Source organism: Drosophila sechellia, chromosome 3L, assembly GCF_004382195.2.
Source record: "Drosophila sechellia strain sech25 chromosome 3L, ASM438219v1, whole genome shotgun sequence".
Lineage (NCBI taxonomy): Eukaryota > Metazoa > Arthropoda > Insecta > Diptera > Drosophilidae > Drosophila > Drosophila sechellia.
Window position 1 is genome coordinate 12,007,822 of NC_045951.1, and position 2,411 is coordinate 12,010,232.

At 39.2% G+C, this 2,411-nt stretch overlaps 1 protein-coding gene across 1 annotated transcript; it reads left to right on the forward strand.

The window, feature by feature from the left end:
• Window positions 1-459: 459 nt before the first annotated feature.
• LOC116800913 lies at window positions 460-630 on the forward strand. Its single transcript, XM_032717481.1, has one exon. It carries the CDS (start codon window positions 460-462, stop codon window positions 628-630), a length of 171 nt encoding a protein of 56 aa, XP_032573372.1.
• The last annotated feature ends 1,781 nt before the right edge of the window (window positions 631-2,411 follow it).

Consider the following 2,411-nt stretch of genomic DNA (forward strand, 5'->3'; position numbering starts at 1 on the left):
GGGGAGGCAACATGCGCGCGCCACAATGACAATTGCTTATTTGTGCTGGTGTGCGTGTGTGGGTGGTGAGTGGGTGGCGGTGGTTAGAGCTTGATGTGGGCGGGGGTGGTGCTTGCGGGGGTGGCACTGCCACAGTTAACATGTAACTTCAACGTCAAGTCAAACGAATGTTGTCCCCGTCCTAGTCGCCATTTTGTTTTTTGCCAATGGCACAAAGAGAAAATATATATAATATATAGAAGTTTCGAAAAAGAATATAAAATACTTCATACAATAGTATAAAATATAACATTTTTATGATTTAACTAATTTTCTGTAATTGTAAAGAAAAAATTTAATCAAATGAATATGCAAATTTCAGATTTGTGATAATTTCCTAAATATTAAGCCAATATTATAATTTCCATTTAATTTTCCCATGTTTTTTTCGAATTTTTCTCAGTGCACTGCCGCTTTTTCATGGCCTTCATGACTGCTGACTGCTCTCGTCTTTTCTGTGACTCTTATGGCCCTGTTTTGTATGTTTGTGGAGCTGCGTTCTGCTACGCATTCCGTTGGTATTCTACCATTAATACTTGTCTACTTAACGGTAAATTACAGACATTAAACGCACGCACACACGCACACTGAGTTGCCCATCCTGGCCAAAAAGAGTGTGTGCGTGCCTTTGTATTCGTGTGTGGGGTGAGCGGTTGGTAAGACACTAGGATGTGCTTATTTGTTGTCAGTGCGCGTCAAACATTTGAAAACATTTATTTTTGGCCCCTACGAATGCTTCAATACTCGTAAGGCTTGCCAGTTGCCAGTTTATTTTTTGCCCATCCTCTGGAACAGTTGTGTATCCTGACAAATGGATCTCAATGGGAGTCCTCTGTTGTGCCCATTCCATTCGCAATATATGAAAGCCACTGTCGAGGGAAATATCATAAATATGTAGAAAACGAGCGAGAAAGTTATTACGAGCTATATAGAGACAAGTATGAACTTTTGAATATAGGATGTTAATTTACAAAATTAAATCCCAATTAAGTATATTTCGAAACTAAAATTTCAGAGAAAGAATACAAATTTAACGATTGCATACTTCTATTCGAAAATTCCCCAAAAGTGCTGGCCAGACCTTTTTTTATTTGATTTAACTCGACTTTGCTTTTCTGCGGGCAAGGACGTAGAATCAACAAAAGTAAAACAATACCAAAAATCAAACACACAAAACGACTGAAAGGTGATGCACGTTTCCATCCTCAGGGTCTTGGGCAGGACCGAAATCGGGATTTTGGATGGAGGGAATGAAAGGAAAGAAGGCGGGCGGCAGGACTTGTAAAATACTTTTGTGTAACTTTGGCTGAAAACTTTATTTTGTGTATTATATATCCTGTTAACAATATACTTCAGTGCCGTTCGGAGCTGCTGCCGCTTCAAAGGACCAACAAAGCCCAAGAGTCACTTAGCACTAGAAGGATATGTATGTATATGTGTGAGTCTGCGAGGCGTGTGTGTGAGTGCGGTTTCCGTTAGCCAACAGCCTAAGTTGGCTTGTCTCATATGAGCAGCGCCGAACGCTTTCAGCTTTCTTTTGTTTAAAATTTGGTTTGTGTCAGCAACCACACAAACGAACACGCACACACACAGACTTACGCACACATACGGTACACACAAACAGAGGCATACAAAGCCAAATTGTTTTAAAAGAAAGTCAAAGGTCCTTGCAGACAAACAAGAAAGATGGGCGGCATGGCAAATAGGTGGCTCGGGCGGACAAAACTTTTTCAAACTAAACAAGTCATGCACATTTTTCGGCCCCGCTCTGTGCGTGTGTATCTGTTTGCCTGTGTGCGGTTGATGTACGCCGGTGTGCGTGTGTGTGCGTGTGTGTGAGTGTGAGTGAGTGAGAGTGCTATACACTTCCGTTTCCGCTGCCTGGCAATACAAGTGCAAAAGCTACAGCTCACAAGTACACATAAATACACACATATGTACGTATGCTAATTTTTTGCTGCCTCGCATGTTCTGTCGGTTATTTTGAGGAAATTTACATTAGTCCTGCCGGAAACTCGGCGCACATTTACATACTTCACTTGAAAACTTCTTCGGTACAGGGAAACCCACACTTCCTTGTTATCGTTTAACAGGTCCCGATTGATATTCAAACCTTTTATGAAGGGATAATTTCTGACCTTTTAGGATCCTAAATAGTTAGTTGTAGCAAATGGAACAGCAACAGCTTAAAAGCGTTCTAAAATGTTTTACATTTATTTGAATATCAATATTAAAAATATTATATTAAGTTAATTGAGTTAACAATTATCTTTATGATCCAACACTTTTAAATACTTTTAAAATATAATTTTGCTTTGTCTCTAATCCCATAAGTACATTTACATTTATTTGAATATAAATATTAAAAATAT